Source organism: Hyaena hyaena, unplaced genomic scaffold (assembly GCF_003009895.1).
Source record: "Hyaena hyaena isolate Hyena2069 unplaced genomic scaffold, ASM300989v1 scaffold_116, whole genome shotgun sequence".
Taxonomy (NCBI): domain Eukaryota; kingdom Metazoa; phylum Chordata; class Mammalia; order Carnivora; family Hyaenidae; genus Hyaena; species Hyaena hyaena.
This window is the reverse complement of record NW_024080748.1, coordinates 2593473-2609419: the sequence shown is the minus strand read 5'-3', so window position 1 is coordinate 2609419 and position 15947 is coordinate 2593473. Positions and strand designations below refer to the sequence as shown.

General features: G+C 47.8%; 1 protein-coding gene across 5 annotated transcripts in view; it reads right to left on the bottom strand.

Annotated features, from left to right (window-relative positions):
* Positions 1-15947, bottom strand: part of NAV2 (neuron navigator 2) — a 399681-nt gene that overhangs the window by 171412 nt on the left and 212322 nt on the right. For all 5 annotated transcript variants that reach the window (XM_039236776.1, XM_039236778.1, XM_039236779.1 and 2 more), the window contains exon 7: positions 2745-3846. In XM_039236776.1, coding sequence (XP_039092707.1) covers positions 2745-3846 — 1102 coding nt within the window. The remainder of the gene's footprint in view (positions 1-2744; positions 3847-15947) is intronic.

The window sequence follows — 15947 nt, the reverse complement described above, 5'->3', positions numbered from 1 at the left end:
GTCCATGTCACTTCTGAATTAATGCAATTCATTCAGCATGACTTAAAAAGATGACTTATCTTTCTTCTATGCGTTGGTAACATCACGAACATCGGCAGGTTCTGGGGAGGGGGAAGCATGGCAAGTTCTCTAGAGTAAGCCATGAACTTGAGAGAATTTTAGAGCCCAAGGGGGTCACTCCTCTCATCTCATCTAATCTCCTTGTTCTGCAGATGAAGACAATGAGGTTCAGAGAGATGCACTGATTCCGAGAGCCAAGGCTGTTTCGCGCTTAAGACCTTGGCCCCTCTAGTCAGACAGACTTGGGTTTATACACTTACTCTTCTAGCTATTAGCTCTGGACTTGGTGCAGTTTATTTAAGTGCTCTAAGCCTCAGTTTGCTCACCTAAAGAATTGGGATCTCAAACGTAGCTAGCTCTTGGAGCCTCGGGGATGATTATACGTGTGAAGGCATGACAAGCCTTAGCAGGGTCTCTGCACACATGTGCTATGTGCTCCATAGCTGTCCCCACGGGGAGGGGCCCCAGACTACCCAGGGAGTTGCAAGCTAATTAAAGACAGAGCCCAGGTGTCTTGACTCCCATCCTGGCTCACCTGAGAAGGAAAGGCACATCAGAGGGGCCAGAGGGACATTGCACAGGGTGAACACGCCATTAAAATACAGCTTGACAGAGACACATGCCATTTTCTCGTTCTCTATTTCTCAGACATTTGCTCTTTCGTTAAGAGTTTTCCTCTCACAGAGAAGCTTGAAATTTTAAGAGGCTAAATGTTTTAGAATCTTTCAAATGATTCCAGATAAAAGAGAGAAGTGGATGGTGTCCAAACACCATCATATATTTTAATTTCGAAAATGCAAATCAAGACTCTGCAAGCAGTAGCTTGAATGTGCATTACCTCGAGACTATTAATGTTATTGGAATGATAGAAATTTCATGGGGAGCAATTCAGCTGCATCCATGGTTCAGAGAACAACCGTATTAAAAGCCCTGCACGGAGACGAGTGCTGAGTCATTATCTCAAAGCCCTGGCGCTCTTCTCCAACGGTTAGCTGAGCTAATGACTCAATGTAATAAAAAGATGGCCTTCTCCCAATTAAAAAGTCTGGGCATGACCCCTGCCAAAGGGGAGGGTAAGCAGAAGAGAAGGAAAGCGGGATAGGACAAAGAGAAGCCCGGCACTGCCTCTCTGGCTTTACTCTGAATCGCTCAGGCCAGACTTTCCACCCACTATTGGCAGGCATGGTAACAAAGCTCAGGAGAACACAACTCAGGCGGGGGAGAGGGGGTATCCATACAGACACAGGGAGCTCAAAGCATGAGCATGAGTCTATGCATACAAACAGGTGTGTAAATATATGTGTGCATATGCACACTAGCATTTTATATATGTATGTGACCTTGTGTCCATTCTTGGACGTGACCGTCATTGTATGTCCATGCCTATGGGCATACGGGTGTGTGTGTACAGTGCAGATGGGGATATACTTAGGGCAGAGGCTGTATAGTAAGTGTCTAGAACATGGCATTCAATCGTCAGGCCCCTTTTGCTATGCAGAGGTATTAGTGACATTCAGCTATGCAGAGGGGCCAAGTGTACTTCACATCTCAAGTACAGGATCAAGTTGGGCATGGTGAGCAAAGCTCTGGTCTCCCTTAGAGCAATGCGAGAGGACAGGACTCGTGCCTGTGGGCCCGGTACCACCCAGAGCCCGTGTCCACCATCCCCCAAAGGTGCGCGGTGCAGGCGGGGCGGTCAGAGGCTCTCACGAGGCCCCAGGCACACAGGGCAAGCGGCGCCTGGCTCCACGCGGCCGCCCACCATCCTATGGAGAGAGAGACTGAGGGACAGATAATGGACAGAATGGAGCCAGACAAGCAAACATGCAGGCTTGTCTCCTCAATATAACCTGGTTCTTTTGTTCTCCTAGAACTGATCCCTTCCTGGGGAGCCTGGGTGGCTCAGTCGGTGAAGCGTCCGACTCTTGATTTCAGCTCAGGTCACGATCCCGCGGCTCATGAGTTCTAGCCCCGTGTCAGGCTTCCCACGTACCGTTGGTGCAGAGCCTGCTTGGGATTCTCTCTCTCCCTCTCTCTGCCCCTCTTCCCCTCCGCAAAATAAACTTCAAAAAAAATTAAAAAAAAAAAAAAAAAACGATCCCTCCCTCCCTTCCTCTCACTACCCTGCTCCGTCACGCCGCTGTCCTCACAAAAGGTTCTAGCAGGGACTGAAAAAATACTTAACACGTGCGACGTGGAAGCACCGGTGAGGCTCTGGAAGCTCAAGGTGAACGCCTCTGTGAGAAGAGCTCTTCGCTCTTCAGCAAGGTGACGTGTGTTTTTCATTTTTTAAAGTACGTTCCGAAAACGTGAGGACTGATGTTGGGGCCGGTCACGCTGAGGGATACTAACCACCCTTCCTGCGTCTGCTCCTGCTGCGGCTGCTTTGGAGACGCCCCTGAGTCCCCACGCGCCTGGCCAGCTGACTCCTCCTCGTTCTGGAATTTTGCTTCCTGTCTTTAGCCTTCGCCCACCCTCCCCCAGGCCACGGTGTAGGAGTTGTTCCCTGGAGAGCACGTGTACGGCTCCTTCAGGAGCTCATCGAGGGGTACGTTAGCTGTTAGCTTTCACGTTCCCGGAGGGCAGGCCGATTCCTGCCCTCAAAGACCTGGAATCTACCAGAAAGGCTCTCCACCCAGGGCCCTGCAAGGGTGGCGAGCAGGCCGGTGGGCGGCCGCACCTACCTGTACAGAAAAGGCGCGACGGTGGCAGTGTTGGGATGGCTGTATTGCTGCTGGGGCTGAGGTAGCTGAACACTGGCGGTACTGCTCCCTGTGGTCTGGGTGGTCCCGACGGACCCGCCGACGGTCTGGCTGCTGATGCTGTGGTTGAGGCTGGCCCCCCCGGGGCCTCGCCCTTCCGAGGACGCCAGGCTGGAGGAGGAACTGGAGTGCCGGCCGTCCAGCTGGGGCCTCTGCTGGGGGAGCCCCGAGCTCGGCTTCCCGCCCCGGCTCCGCTCCCCCTCCTTGGAAGGGGCAAGGGCACCTGGCGATTTGCCGGGCGTGCTCTTCGCGCCCGGTTTTGGTATCCCACTGTGCGAGGGGGCGGCAGCCTCCTTCTTGGCACTGTTGAGCTTGCCCCCTTTGGGGATGAAGCTGGCGATCTTGGAGGACTTTTTTGGCATCTCGGGCACCGCTGCCCCACTGGGGTCTTCTTTCGGCCCCTCTTTGAAGTCCGGCCTCTCTGCCACAGAGGCTCTCTTGGCGAGGTCCTTGCTCTTCTCCTTTTCCTTCTCCCGCTGCTGTTTCTCCTTTTCTTTCTCGTTGCCTTTCGGGGAACTCTTCTTGTTGGTCAGCGCCCGGCTAAAAGTTCTCTGGGCGATGCCCTTGAGGGCAATCTTGGGGCTGTTGGAAGTGGGACCCGCCGTGGACAGCGAGCGGCTGGTGGCCTCCATCTCTTCACTCTCCTCAAAGCTGGGAAGAATCTCGAGCCGCTCACAGCTCGTGTCCCGGGACCCCGGGCCCTCGCCTGCCTTGGAAGCCCCTTTGCTGTTTAAAAGCTTTAGTTTTTCCAGCATGGACTTTTGGTTGTTGGGGGCCGGCTTCATGGCCTCGGGGGCGGGCCTGGGGGCCTCGGGCACGGGCTGCTTGACCGAGAGCATGGACGACGTGGCGCTGTGCTTCACGCTCACCGACTTGCTGCGCCAGGGCTTGGAGGCAGCGCCGGGCTGGGGGATGGCGGAGGAGGCGCCGCTGTTGGCCGGGGAGGGGCCGCTGCCACTTTCCAGGGGGACAGGTACATTTTCACTCATTCCGGGGTGGGAGGAGGCTGGGCTCGCCAACGGTTCTGCACAGACGGGGAAGAGAAGGAAACCCGATTATGCCCGTGGACCCACAGGGACAGCCATGGTTCCACAGCTCGGCACTCTCAGCCCAAGTGCTCAGCCAGCCCCACCGCCCACCTGTGCACTACCTGTGCTTACGTCTTTAAATCCCACCTCGACTTCTTCCTGCTCTCCATCATGCATGTTCACATTCCCCACCCCATTCTGGGATCTACTGTGCAAACGCACATTGATCTTAACATCAACACGTGCAAAGCACCATCAAGCACACGTTTCTGGAGGAAAAAAAACCCCAAAAACCCACACCACGAAAGATGTAGGAAATACATACTGTTTTGAATTACTCAGCCCACAACCCAATTTCCCAGTTAAGCGACGTAACTGAAAATTAGCCACCTTTAAGAAAACGTAGGAGAGACCGTCAAACAGGACAAAAAAGAAAGAGAAACCAAGCATACTCTTTACAGAAGAATAACTACCCAAGGAAGTTGCTAAGGCCTTTCAAAGCATAGACGTTTTTCCCTACGTTGACATTTTGAAAGGTGTAAGGACATGATTCAGGCGAGACTGAAAAACGATTTTTTAGCTTAAGAGTATAAACTGCACATCGATTCACCGTAGGCATGAAAACACACAGCTTATCTGAAAGTCAAGGGCTCCTCTTTGGCAGTTAGGGAGTATTTCCCCAGCCAGACTCTCTTCTCAGAAACGGCTCAAGATATTTGCAAAGTAGAATCAGAATGATTCTAAGAAGGGCAGGTTCCAAGCTAGAGTGCTGCCGGCTGAGGCAGCCTGTGTCACAGAAACGAGGTCGGGGATGTCCTCCCTCGCGAGCACTCAGAGCCCTACTATCACCCACGTAGGGGCGGCTGTCGGAGAGAAAGTGGCCGGGAAGGCATGTCACGGCTGAGCCCAGCGCCGTGCCACCACACCCCATGCCCGCCCGGTGCATGGGACAGACAGGATGCAGCACTTCAGTCCCCGCAGAGCACGTCCCTGTCTGCAAAGTCACAATGACATGACTTACCTAGCAGCGGCCACTTTCTCCCGTAACGGTTCCCTAGGAAAAAGTCTCCGACCGGAGAGGCTGCCCTTCCAAGTGTTTTCAGTTAAACTGCTCATGTTTCTAATTAACTTTTGTCATCCGCAACTGCTCCAGTGCCCAGAAGCCTGGCGGGATTAACGGCTGCTTCTTCTGTCTTTTTTTTTTTTTTTTTAATACCTATGTTCCGCTGCCTTCTAGCAACAGAGCAAACTGTGTATAGAGCGGCTTTTTATGATTTAAAAGTCAACGGCTGCCGAAGCTGAGTGCGGGCGGCCCCTGTGTGGGACATGAGCACCGGGCTGGGAGAGCTCCCTGCAGAGGAGCGGCTTTCCCCCACTCACTCCCAGCTGCTCCGGGAAGCCGCAGCTCCAGGGTGATCCAAAGCAGACCGCCCAATGTTTTAAAACACATACATCTTCCTGACTTACTGGGGATTTGGGTTTGGAGCAAAGCGGGGGGGGTGCTGCACCATCCTCCCTAACAAAACTCACGAGGCGCTGTTGGATCTCTTCCTGGAGAGAACTGGAGACTGGCTTGGAAACAGGCTCAAGAACCCACCCACACCGCCGGCCTTCCAGAGGGTCTCCCCAGCCCTGGTGCTGCTTACAGAGGGTCCCTGGTATCAGGAGGTGCAGGGCTAGGCACAATGTGAAGAGGGGCTCACACTCCCCCTTTTACAAGTGAGGAAACTGAGGCCCAAGGGAGAGCTAATGACTGACCCTAAACCACAGAGCCTGACACGGACATACCTAGGATTCGAACCCAGGTGTCCTGACACAGTGCTCCTGGGACTGTATCACAGCTACCTCCTTTGGTGAAGGGTATATTTAAACAAGAGGCACTTAAATGCTAAGAGTGTTTGTTCATGACGTCTTTTTTAGGGCACAGAGCAGCCCAACCTCTGGAAAGGAGGCAGCCTCTACCACAGAGGCTGGCTCTCTGCAGGAAATACTGGTGACCTCCAATCCCGAGTTCCACTTCCCCTGGGACAACTGTCTTCCCCTTAACCTGGGTTCAGATCTGGGGCAAAAGTATGCATTCATTTGATCATTCAATATATTCGTTCATGTCAACATTCGCTCATTTAGTGTGTACATCAGGCATTGTTTTAGGCGGCTGGGATACCTCAATGCAAAACAAAAGTCCCTGCCTTCTTGGAATTTTCATTTCAGCAGAGAGGAACAGATGATAATAACAAGGTTGGTAAATATTATCATTTGATAGAAAATTAGAGCTAAAGAAAAGGGGGTCTTTTGGGGCAGGCTGTAACAATGTCCTCACAAGAACCCCATCATACATACTCAGAGATGTGCCCCTCTTTCCTAAGGAAGTCATAGGCACATTCCACTGAGTGTTAGGACTTCTCTGCTCCCACACATTCCTTGTTACTTCTAGAAAGCTTGCTTGAAATGGTTTGACAAATGCTCCTACCTGGTATGTCTGAATGTCTGTGTATTTTTAACACTAACATACACAGCTAGAAATTAACCAACAACTAACTAGCTTAAGACTGATCTGGAGTGAAACAGACATCTGGCTCATCTAAGTGAAATGTGCAAACTAAGCTAAAGATGTGTGTCTCCTTCAGATCCAAGGTGCCAGGCTGGGGGTGGGGGTAGGAGGGAGGGTGGGGAAGAGCTCGCACCATGTAGGTATGACATATATTCACTCACACTGGGCCAAAACGGCTCGTTCCTACTTCTACTTGTCTTTTAAACCCCTGCTCAAATGCCTTCCCTGTCATGCTGACCTTCAAGCTGAACGAACCACCTGGCTGGCATTGCCTGACATTTTCCCTACTCTATTTTCCAAGGACTCTGCTCGTATCTCCCCATAAAAGGATTTTAGAGGGCCACCTCCATACTCTAGAAACTAGGAATACAGAGGAATAAAATATAGCTTCTGCTTCTAGGAACTCACTGTCCAAAGAGGCAACAGGCCCCAAAGAGAGCACAGAACAGTGAAAGGATTGCAGAGGGCTGTACGAGGTACCATGACAGCTAAGGGTTGGGATCCATGAACTCTCCCGTTTGGGAACCCTTCACAGAGCCAATGCTCTGTGAAATGTCACGTTGCGTTTCTGCTCTAGGTTGGCTGGCTATCCCCCTGGTCCACCCTCCCTGACTCATCCCTGTATCCTACAGCCTCCCAGAGCATAGGAAACACTCAGAACATGGCTGTCCAATTGTAGGCTGATAGTTTTGACTTTCGCAATTCACGCTTAAGGCAACAGAGCCACAGACTTCTGATGAGTCAGTAGGGTTTTATTAAAACTCTTCAGCCTAAACTCCAGCAAAACCAAAAAACACAATCCGGACACGGAGAGCTCCAGAACTTCTATTTGGCATTTAGCCGGAGCTCCCCTGGTTATGGAATCATGGGGACATTTCAAGGCTATTTGTTACTTCCTTCCAGCTGTCAACTGTAGAGATGATCTGAGTTTGGTTTCTAGAACAGCGGTTTCCTGAGCAGGGCTACAGGGCACCAGATTGCCTGAGGATATGAGGATATTAAGAAATCCCCTTAAGTGAAGGGAGCTCCAGGTCATGAGTGGTTTCGCCATGTTCCTATTATCCTGAAGGTTTCATACCAGTGACCTTGGTTTCTTGGGGCCTGTTCTCTTTCTTTGGAAAACAGTTGTTCCTAACGCCAGGATTTTGTGATTCTTAGATGTCCTTATGTTGTTTCTGAGAGAATGAGATAAATATGAGAGAGAAGTGGATAGGCGAGCCAAGCCTTAAGCTCTGTTATCAACCAACAGTTGACCCTCTATGTGCCATTTTGCCCTTCTGGGCCTCAGTTTCCCCACTAGTAAGAAGGATGAGCTATTTCTCTAGAGTCTTTTCCGCTCTGCTCCCATTAAAATCTCAGTGAGCCTCTGAGAGGCGCAGCGAGGCTGAGGCAGAGAATGCAACCCTCACTTCTGTCATTACTCTGGGCTTTGACATACAGGCGGTTACCTTCAAACATTCCCCTCCACAGCTCTCTTAGGATGCTGACTGGTAAATGTCACTGAAAACTGGCTGGGTCAAGGGACAGTCAGCCTTGAATGAGGGACCTGTGAATTCAGAAATTCTGGTATTCTATGAACACGAGCCTGGGGAAGGGAAGGTGGGCGAGGTCTACCAAAGTAAGAGCCCTAGCTCCCTAATGAGGAACAGCTCTAGTTTCGGTTCTCGTGTATACAAACCTTTCTTAGAGCAAAGGAATCTAAGACGGAGGAAAGGGAAAAACATAAAAGAATGTTCTGAACATCAGTGTTTCTCTGGCAATGGTATGTGGGCCATTGTAGTAGGTGAGCCTATTTTCAATGGCACATGAATGAATATTTTCATATTTTAAAAGCCATGTATTTATTTTATTGCAATAGGAGAACAGATAACTTGCCCATATATAAATGAACAGTTTCATGGTTATTAGACATACATTTAAAATTTGAGCCGGTTTAAGGAAAACAAGAAACAAAAACACACGTATCACAGACTTGGCAAAACTTACGCAGGTCTGTGGAAAGTCTGAAGTGGGGAAGACACTTGTCCGTTATATCAAGAAATGCTTATTTTATATATAAAATCTGTAGCAAATATTTTATAAATACCTACTTATGTTAAATTCGTTCTTTTGGAAAATGTAATCAACAAAATAGACCTCCAACCAGAAGGCCCAAATAAGGACGAGGTTTAAAACTAACCTGAAATGGCTACTTTTTAGAGTTATATTTATTTGTTTACTTATTTATTTGCCAATCGTTCAGCACGGCATTTTGCTATTTTGCTGCGAGTGGCTAGCCTAGCACTGGCAACATGGCCAGGCCTTGGTTAGCCAAAGATCACTTAAAAAATAACAGCATTGGGGGGGGGGCGCCTGGGTGGCTGTCGGTCAAGCATCCGACTTCAGTTTAGGTCATGATCTCGCTGTTTATGAGTTCGAGCCTGCATCGGCTCTGTGCTGACAGCTCAGAGCCTGGAACCTGTGTGGCATTCAGTGTTTCCCTTTCTCTCTGCCCCTCCCTCTCTCTCTCAAAAATAAACAATAAATTTTTTTTTTTAAGTGCCGGCTTTTCCAAGTTTGGACCACTCATCAGTAAGAATGACACATTACATCCCCCAACAAACATGCAAATATCCACATGCAAAACTGAAAACCATCAGGACATGCTCTTATTATATCACCGAGGCCCTGAACAGATTTTATGACCCTCGAGGGGACTGTACCCCGCAGGCTGAATGTCTCAGTTCTAAAAGACCAGCTTCCAAGGTTCACCCACCACCAACTGACAAACCACCACAAGAAGGAAAAGTCTCACTTGAAACACTGCAGACAGGATGTCTTTGAAGAAGAGAAAAGGCTTTTTTTTTTTTTTTTAAAGGGTTTATGGAGAACATTAATCCTCCTGTGGGGAGGGGAAGAGTTTGGTTTTTCTGGCAACCAGCCTTAACCTTCCCTGACAGCAACCAAAATACTTTCTAAATGAAAATACTGTCTTGGGCAGATAAATAAGCATTTCTTCCTCTCTCCCTTCGAGAAGGCCAACACGGGCCCCCAGTCCCTTCTGTCCCCAGCCTCTCAGTTAGGGAGACGTTGGTGGTCTGATCCCAAGGCCCACGGGCACAAGGGGAGTGCATTTACCCCCATTGTGATTTCAGACCTGCCCTGGGAACATCTCCTTGCCTAAATCCTCTCAGTAGTCTTCAGGAAAAGACCTGATAAGTGGGTCTGGGAAAATGTTTGCAATTTCCTACAATTTGTCAAGGTGTCAATCTTGAGCATTCAAATTTGTTAGGATAACTGAAACCTGTTGTGAGTGAGTGTGTGTGTGTGTGTGTGTGTGTGTGTGTGTTTTGAAAGTGCATGGACTCTAGCCACACAGGCTGGAGACCATTTTCAGAGTTGCTCAGATCAATTTCTCTACAACTCTGTTAGCCACCAGGTCACAGAGGGGCACAGGAACCTCGCTCAATCCACTCAATGGTATGGTAGGATTCCTTAAACCTGGCCAGGGAGGCACTCTCAGCACTGCTCTGAAGAATGTCTAATCTTAAGGGTGTGGGCTTAAACATGGCTTTCTCTCCAATCCCTCTTAGGGAGGATCATTGCAGGTATAGAAAGAGAGAGGAGGAGGAGTGTAAGAACCACCAAAGAGACTGGGCAGAAAGTGCCAAGGCATGGAGTGAGAAGGAGCTGGGTTTGGGGCCCATACTTCCTCAGAACCTTCTTGTGTCCACCATTTCATAGGCTCTGAGAACATCCGGCTTAGAACAAGGATGATCAACATAAACACTTTTACAATTGCTCTGTTAACACAATCCCTATCAAAATCCCAATGATGATTTTTGCAGAAATAAAACCACCCATCCTAAAACTCACATAGAATCTTAAAGGATGCCAAACCGGCCGAAATAATCTTACAAAAGAACAAAGTTCGAGGTCTCACAGTTCCTGACTTCAAAACTTATTACAAAGTTACAGTAGTCAAATCAGTGTGGTACTGGCAGATGGACAAATAGACCAACAGAGTAGACTGGAGAGCCCACAAATAAACCTTTGTATATATGGTCAAATGGTCTTCAATACTGTTCAATAAAGTCAGGGCACCATTTCAACAAATGGTACTGGGCAAACAACAACCACATGCAAAAAAAAAAATCGAACTGGATTCTTATCTTATACCATATTAGTTCAAAATGGTTCAAAGACCTACATGTGAGAGCGAAATTATAAGCCTTAGAAGAAAACTTAGTGCAAAAGTTTCAGGACACTGGATTTGCAATGACTTCTTGGAAAGGATTCTAAAAGCACAAGCAAAAAAAAAAGGAGCCCCATAGTTGGATTTCATCAAAGTGAAAAAGTTTAGTGCATCAAAGGACACTGTTAACAGAGTCAAAAGGCAATCTACAGAAAGGGAGAAAATACTTGCAAGTCTTACCTATCTGATAAGGAATGGAAGGCTAGAATATATAAAGCACTCCTATAACTTAAAAACAGTAATACAACAATCTGATGGGAAAATGGGCAAATGGACATTTCTCCAAACAAGGTATACAAATGGCCGATATACACATGGAAAGATGTTCAATATGGTTAATCATGAGACTGCAAGTCAAAACTACAGTAAGATACCACTTCATACCCATTAGGAAAGCTATTAACAAATTTTTGTTAGTGTTTTTATTTATTTTTGAGAGAAAGAGACAGAGCGGGAGCAGGGGGAGGGGAGACAGAGAGAGAGAATTTGAAGCAGGCTCCAGGCTCAGAGCTGTCAGCAGAGTCCGACATGGGGCTCGAACCCATGAACCGTGAGATCATGACCTGAACTGAAGTTGGACGCTTAACCATCTGAGTTACCCAGGCACTCCTAGGACAGCTACTATTTAAAAAAAAAAACCAGAAACAAAAACCCAAATCCCCTCCCCTTCAGGAAAAAACAAAACAAAACAGAAAATAAGTCTTTGTGGAAGATGTGGAGAAATTAGTACCCTTGTGCACCACCATGGGAACGTAAGATGCTACAACCACTGTGGAAAACAAAATGGCAGTTCCTCAAAAAAAAAATTAAACCTAAAATATGATCCAGCAATTCCATTTCTAGGTATATACCCAAAGGAAGCGAAGTAGGGACTTGAACAGATATTTGTACTCTTTGCACACAGAGCTGCTCATAGCAGCGTTATGCACAATGGCAGAAGACGGAAGCAACCCGAGTGTCCATTGGTGGATAAACAATGGATATTGTTTGAATAAGGACATGGATACACGAAACACGTATATACATACAATGAAATACTATCCCGGTCTTCAAAAGGAATAACATTCTGACATACACTACAGCATGGATGAACCTTGAAGACATTCTGCCAAGTGGAATGAGCCAGTCCTGAAAGACAGACTGTATGGTTCCACTTAAGAGGTCCCTCGAGCTGGCAAATTCGCAGAGGGATGACTGCCAGGAGCTGAGGGGACGGGGCAACAATGAGGACATAGTTTCAATCGGGGAAGACAAAAAGTTCTGAAGACGGTGGTAATGTCTGCACAGCAAGGTGGATGTACTTAATGTTATGGAACTGTATGTTTTAAAACGGTTAAAATGGTAATTATCATAGATCTATTTTGCTACAATGACAAAAGATCGGATTGTATGTGGCTGCGAATGACACAGAATTCTGCCCACCATGGCCTAAACCTGATTCCCAGCTCCTACCACAGGACTGCCACATGCCAAAGGGCTCCGTGAATATTTGCTAAACTGAATAAAGAGTTTCTCTGTTAGTTTGATGGTTAACGAATCACATGACATTATATAGTTAGCATATTATTTTATTAGTACTATTTTACTCCAGCCTTAAGAAACCAGTTTCTGCCTCAAAGGAACAGAGATCCTTTTTGAACAGACCCTAGTAGACAAGCAAACTACATCACTTGAATTCCTCCTCCCTAAACTGGACATCATCAGCTCTCCAGCCAAGTTGTTTGCTCTGACTAGGATGCCTCACTGTCCCCTCCCTGCTCCCCCACCACACAACATACGCCCCCCGTTTAGGTTCCAGACCTTCCATTTTACCTTCCATTCCAGGAAACCTCCAGAACTCCCACACGGCTGCCATCACTTTTTCCTTGAGGCTTCTCTGAGGTCTCTGACATTTCCCGGTCTGCGCTGGGGTAGCAGCCGCACTTTCCTTATGTACGAGAATGGCTGATGCACTAGCAGGTGCCCAGCATGGTTGGTGGAAAAACCAACAAACAAATAAAAACTATTACCCTCTCTCAATACCTCCATATGGGCTCGAGATTAAAATCAGGCGTGCCCACGGGCGCCTGGGTGGCTCAGTCGGTTGAGCGTCCGACTTAGGCTCAGGTCATGATCCCACGGTTCGTGGGTTCAAGCCCCACATTGGGCTCTGTGCTGACAGCTAGCTCAGAGCCTGGAGCCTGCTTCACATTCTGTGTCTCCCTCTCTCTCTGACCCTCCCCTGCTCGCACTGTCTCTCTCTCTCTAAAAAAATAAATAAATAAAAGTACTTTAAGAAAATAATAAAATAAAATCAGGCGTGCCCGGCTTTAGCCTCTCGGCGGATGATGCCAATCGTTCCCTGTAAAGCTAAGTGAACTGAAAAGACTAGAAACTTAGGAGGTGCTTTGAGTGCTTTCACTTCTACTTGTGGCGGAAATTTTGCCACAACAGGTCACTGAAAGGGTCGCGTCCAAATGCCCCAGGATCCTTAAGGGTGTGGCCAGAAAGAAATGTGCGGAATGTGAAAGTGCATTTCCCACTAGACGGAAGCCAGCTCTTCACGGTGTGAGCTGCGGGGTTCCCAGTCTTCCTCAGTGACTCCTGCACTCCAGAGGAAGGGGAAGGAGGGGCCCTCGACAGCTGGAGCCATTATAGTCGTGTTTCTTTTTAATACATGACAAGGTAATTCTTTTTTCTTCACTGGTTTCTTTTAGATAAAACAGAGTGAAGAAATGGGCAACGAGATCATCTGTTTCTCTCCTAGCAGTGACAGAGGCATCAACGAAAATCACAAAGTGCCGCTTTCCCACCCAGCGTCCACTATAGTGTCTCTAGCTTTACGAGGTACATTTTCTAATCCCACCATTAAGAAGTGGTGAAGCTAAACAAAGATTGGCTTACTGGAAATATTAGTATATAGTTGGGCTTATGGACAGAAGGACCTTGTAGTAAGGTCTTTAAAAAAAAACCTTAAAAGTTTTATTTGAGAGACAGTGAGAGAGAGAGAGAGAGAGAGAGCGCGCGCGCGCACACCTGCACGAATGCAGGAGGGGTGCAGAAAGAGACTCCCAAGCAGGCTCTGGATGACGTGGGGCTTGAACTCACGGACTATGGGATGTTGACCCGAGCCAAGACTAAGAGTCAGATGCCTAACCGACTGAGCCACCCAGGCGCACCCGTAGTAATGTCTTAAAAAGGGAGTTCGTGAAATCTCTCTCTCCCTCCCCCACACACTTCACACCTCAAAAGGTGTCCTACGCATATTTTTAAAATCCTCCCAACTCAGCTGGATAAGGAAATAAATCATTTGCTGTCATTTGAAGGAAAACATCTTTAAAAATAAAAAGCGTTCCTATTTTGTATCTTTCATTTGTTGAAGGCACATCACCCTCAAAACACCCGCTTCCTCTCTCTCAAACTACTTAGTCTAAATTCCAAGCAACAGGCTTCAGGAGAAAGATTTGGTTTTAATTGGTCAAGCCATTTCTGTATCTTGTACCATATATGGCTATAAGAAAGCACAAAACTGGCCGTAGAAAACTTTCTCCCTTCTTTCAAGGGCGTATGAAATTTCACAGAGAGATTATAAACACTTTACAAGGGGGCAAATCCTACTCTTACAAGAGGTCACTGTCCACAGCTAACAGCTCTTTGGCAGCGTGCAATGGCAGTATGCAACTGTAAATGCATCCAAGATAGAGTTAGGTAAGGAATTCTGCAGGCTTTCTCCCCTAAGATACTGGCCCAATCTCCCTGCTTTCTTTTGGGGCATGAGATGAGTGCTCCAAAATACAGACCTCCACACTGGCATTAAACTGGATGCTTTCCAAGAACAATGCCAACAGGTGTTAATAGAGAGACCTTCCAAGGTCAGGTTAAGTTTGGAAAATAGAGGGCTAAATAGTGGTCAGTTTCCTTGCCTGCGGGACTTCTCAGAGCCTTTACTGGGCTTACTTGCGCTGGGAAATATCCAAAGTGATAATAGGATAGTATGATGCCTAAATGTATTTTTGCCATAAACTGATCTTATGGGACAGTATACGGAAATAGTCTTGTCATGGTATGCATTTTGGTAAATGTCTCCACAGAGGGGGCAGAAAATGGCACCTAACCTCACTCAGGTAAGATGTCCAATAGGTAACTAACCTGTCCCCAACCAGGAAAACTAGACAAAGGAAAGGAAGAAGACATAACCCCTCTTCTCCAGTGAAGTTATAATCTAGTAGACTGGAGAATGCTTTTGTGATTTGCATTCTGAGCATTAAGTATCGTTAACATGCATCTGTTCCCTTTTATTTCAATAAGATTAGTGTAAGCCCCCCACCTCGCCTCCGCACTAAAGCCAAAAGATGACACACTAGCAGGAATCAGGAATAATGGCCACTCAGTGGCACACCTAAGAAGATTTCCAGTAACAGACTCCCTGTGACTCAATGTTGGGACACAGCAGCGACAAAAATGGATGTGATCTTGGCCTGTCTTAATACAAGAATGACACTCAGAACAAGGGAGGTAAGGACGTTGCCCTGTAGCGCCCTCATCAGACCAGAGCTAGGATGGTGCACAATCTTCAGAACTTGGGGCCTGAAAAGGTTCCCTGGAGATCTGTTAAGTCCTTCATTTCCTAGAGAGGGAAGGAACAGAGCTCGGGGCAGGTCATGACTTCTCCAAGGTCTCACAATCAGTGAACAGCACAGTTACTACAGCTGCTACTGGACTTCAGGCTCCGAGGCTTGTTCAGTAAAATAGCTTTGCTGGTCCTGCGCCCACGCCCGGCCACTCAGAATCTCTGGGGATGGACCCAGGGAGCTGGAGTTCTACCTAGCTCCTCGGGTGACTGTCATCCACACCAAACTTAGAAAACCAGGTACTGAAGAATGTGAACGCTACTACTGCACACAGAAACCGCCGTTTTCCCAGGATAAGGGGCAGAATGTGAGGATGACCATCAACCGCTCTCCACGAAGAATGGCCAGAAAGGACGGAGACATTCAGCTTGGATGAAAGAGGACTCAGAAGAAGGCCAAAGTGGAAGAACTCTTCTTACTAAGGTGGCTGGTTTTTTCTCTTTGATTCTTCTGCCCACTGACACTGAACAGTAGCAAAAAAGGAGTTATAACTACACGTGTCAGGGCAGGCCCATGACTCAGGTCTGCTCAGTGTATCCTCTTGTAAAAAGCCAAGGACCCTTTATAGCACTGAGGGGGCAAGGCCCTGGAGTCCATGGAGCAGTTTAGGGGACAGGCAGAGGGGGTGGGGGGAATGCTGATGGCAGCTGTGGAAAAAGGGAGTTGAGCCAACCTGCTTTCATATATTCTCTGCTCCACTTC